General features: G+C 29.1%; 1 protein-coding gene across 1 annotated transcript in view; it reads left to right on the top strand.

The window, feature by feature from the left end:
• ZC2HC1A (zinc finger, C2HC-type containing 1A) overlaps positions 1 to 2,162 on the top strand; it is a 77,032-nt gene that overhangs the window by 39,266 nt on the left and 35,604 nt on the right. Inside the window, exon 5 of the mRNA XM_012663099.1 lies at positions 457 to 556. Within this exon, the coding sequence (XP_012518553.1) occupies positions 457 to 556 (100 nt within the window). The remainder of the gene's footprint in view (positions 1 to 456; positions 557 to 2,162) is intronic.

Here is a 2,162-nt window from a genome sequence, read left to right as displayed (position 1 = left end):
TAATTTTGATATTTTATTTTTTTAGCTTAAATATCTGTCCCTTATGTTGTTATTAATGTATCATATGTTCAGAATAGTCAACCAAGTTCATTTCTTGATTCTTTGACCGTAGTATTTTCCTTTCCTTTTTACCTTAGCTTTTTATACCTTTCTGAACTTGACAGTTGTTCTTAATAGACAAATATTTAGTGGTTTGAAGAAGATATTGGCCAATGAAGTATACCTTTGTCAGTATGTAAATTACAAGAGAGAAATTTAGAAATTAGAAATGAAGTATGGTATATGTTCCCAGCAAATGTCAATTTTTTTTAAAAGAAAAATTTTCTTCATTGACAACTTTTGACTTATAGGCATAAAGAATATTACTAAAGCATTGTTTTCTTTGTTAGATGATCTGCTTTATGTGATTTTTCTTTTTCAGAGTATTATTAAAACTAATACCTTTTTTATTATAAGGTGTGCCTTCAGGTAAAGTGTCCTCAGTTAGCAGCTCTTTGGGAAACAAACTTCAGACCTTATCTCCCTCTCATAAAGGGATAGCAGCCCCTCAGGCAGGGTAAGTCTACACTGAATTTAATTTATTAGTGATATGTATTTAAATGATATTAAGGTTTTATTTTGGTTAGGTAATTGGGTTTTTCATTGAACTTAATTTTCTAAGTTAGCATATTACTGGTCAGGAGCACACTCACTGCTGTTGAGGATCTAAATTATTATAAACATTTTGGAAAATAATCTGGTGGTATTTATCAAGAGCCTTAAAAATATTTATATTTTTGAATGAATAATTTTACTTCTGGGAATCTAGTCTAAGGAAATAATTTGCAATATGGAAGGGTTTTGTAGTAACTATAATTTGCTAAGCACTATGTATCAGGCACTGCACTAGACATTTTGCATATAATTTTATTAAAACCACCCATGACCACAGAATAATAGGATCAGAGAAGCAAAATAATTTGCTCGAAACCACATAGCTATTAAAAGTTAGAAACAGAATATAAATTGGGGTCTTTTTGGCTCTGAACATTGTACTCTTTTCACATTTTTTTTAATAATGTAAAAAAGAAAAAGTAAAATCACCTAAATGTCTAGCTTTGTTTGAAGAATAAATTATGAAAATCTACACAGGAATATTTTGCAACCATAAAATATATATAAATTTTAATAAGATGATTCTATAACAAGAGAAAGAGATACAAAACTCCATGTATAGGATGATGGAAACTATAAAAATATGTGTAGACAAAAAAGATAAAATATCCTGAAATATGAATAGTGGGGTGATTCTTTTCTCTTCATTTAATACCTTTTTTATACTTTCTATCTTTCTACAGTTTTATACACAAGACTTTTAATGAAGTAGCATAATTAAACTTTTAATAATATATTTTAATATGGGAAAAGTTAGTAACACTAGAGATTTTAATATAAAGCCACCAATTTTTGGAAACTCACTTTCTCTTCCATTTTGACAAATCAGAAAATAAAGGGATTGCCACAGGACTATTAGAATGAAGGATTATGTCTATATCTTTACATATACTGATACAGTTGATGAAGGAAATATAGCTCATGTTATTTTCAAGTATAGGTTTTCTGTGGCTCACATTCACTTTGGTTTTTATGTGGGAAATATATACAAGTGTATCTGTCATTTGAGAGTAACTACCAAAGTTTCTCAATTCAGACTACATAGAAAAAGCAAGACCTAAAAGGAGTTTAAAGTAATTATCATTCAAAGGAAAAAATGAACTAGCAAGATCTGATGAGTTAAATGTTTTTTCTTATTATTTTGCCTCCAGAAAGAAGAGATAGGCTATCTTTAAGAAAGAGACAAGTTATCAATAGATCAAGTAGTTGAAAAGTGAAAGATGCACATATTCCAGTGGTAACAAACTGATTTGATTTTTTTTCTTCTCTAGAGTTGACTCATCGGATAGTTAAGTGAACTATAGATACAGCCATATGTGCTTTAATTTTACAAAGCCTTTTAATCATTTACCAGGAAGAATTGCCTTCCATGCTAGGTTATAGTGTGTGTTTTTAGTGTTGTTTATAGTTTTATTTACAGTTGATTATGAATTAAAAGCTGCTATTTTTCATACCTCTCCTATCATACTGGTGATTTTATCAGTTGGCAATATTAAGTTGTGCTGACA

Source organism: Propithecus coquereli, unplaced genomic scaffold, assembly GCF_000956105.1.
Source record: "Propithecus coquereli isolate 6110/MARCELLA unplaced genomic scaffold, Pcoq_1.0 Scaffold8, whole genome shotgun sequence".
NCBI lineage: Eukaryota > Metazoa > Chordata > Mammalia > Primates > Indriidae > Propithecus > Propithecus coquereli.
The sequence above is the reverse complement of the archived record's forward strand: the minus strand, read 5'-3'. Positions and strand labels throughout refer to the sequence as shown.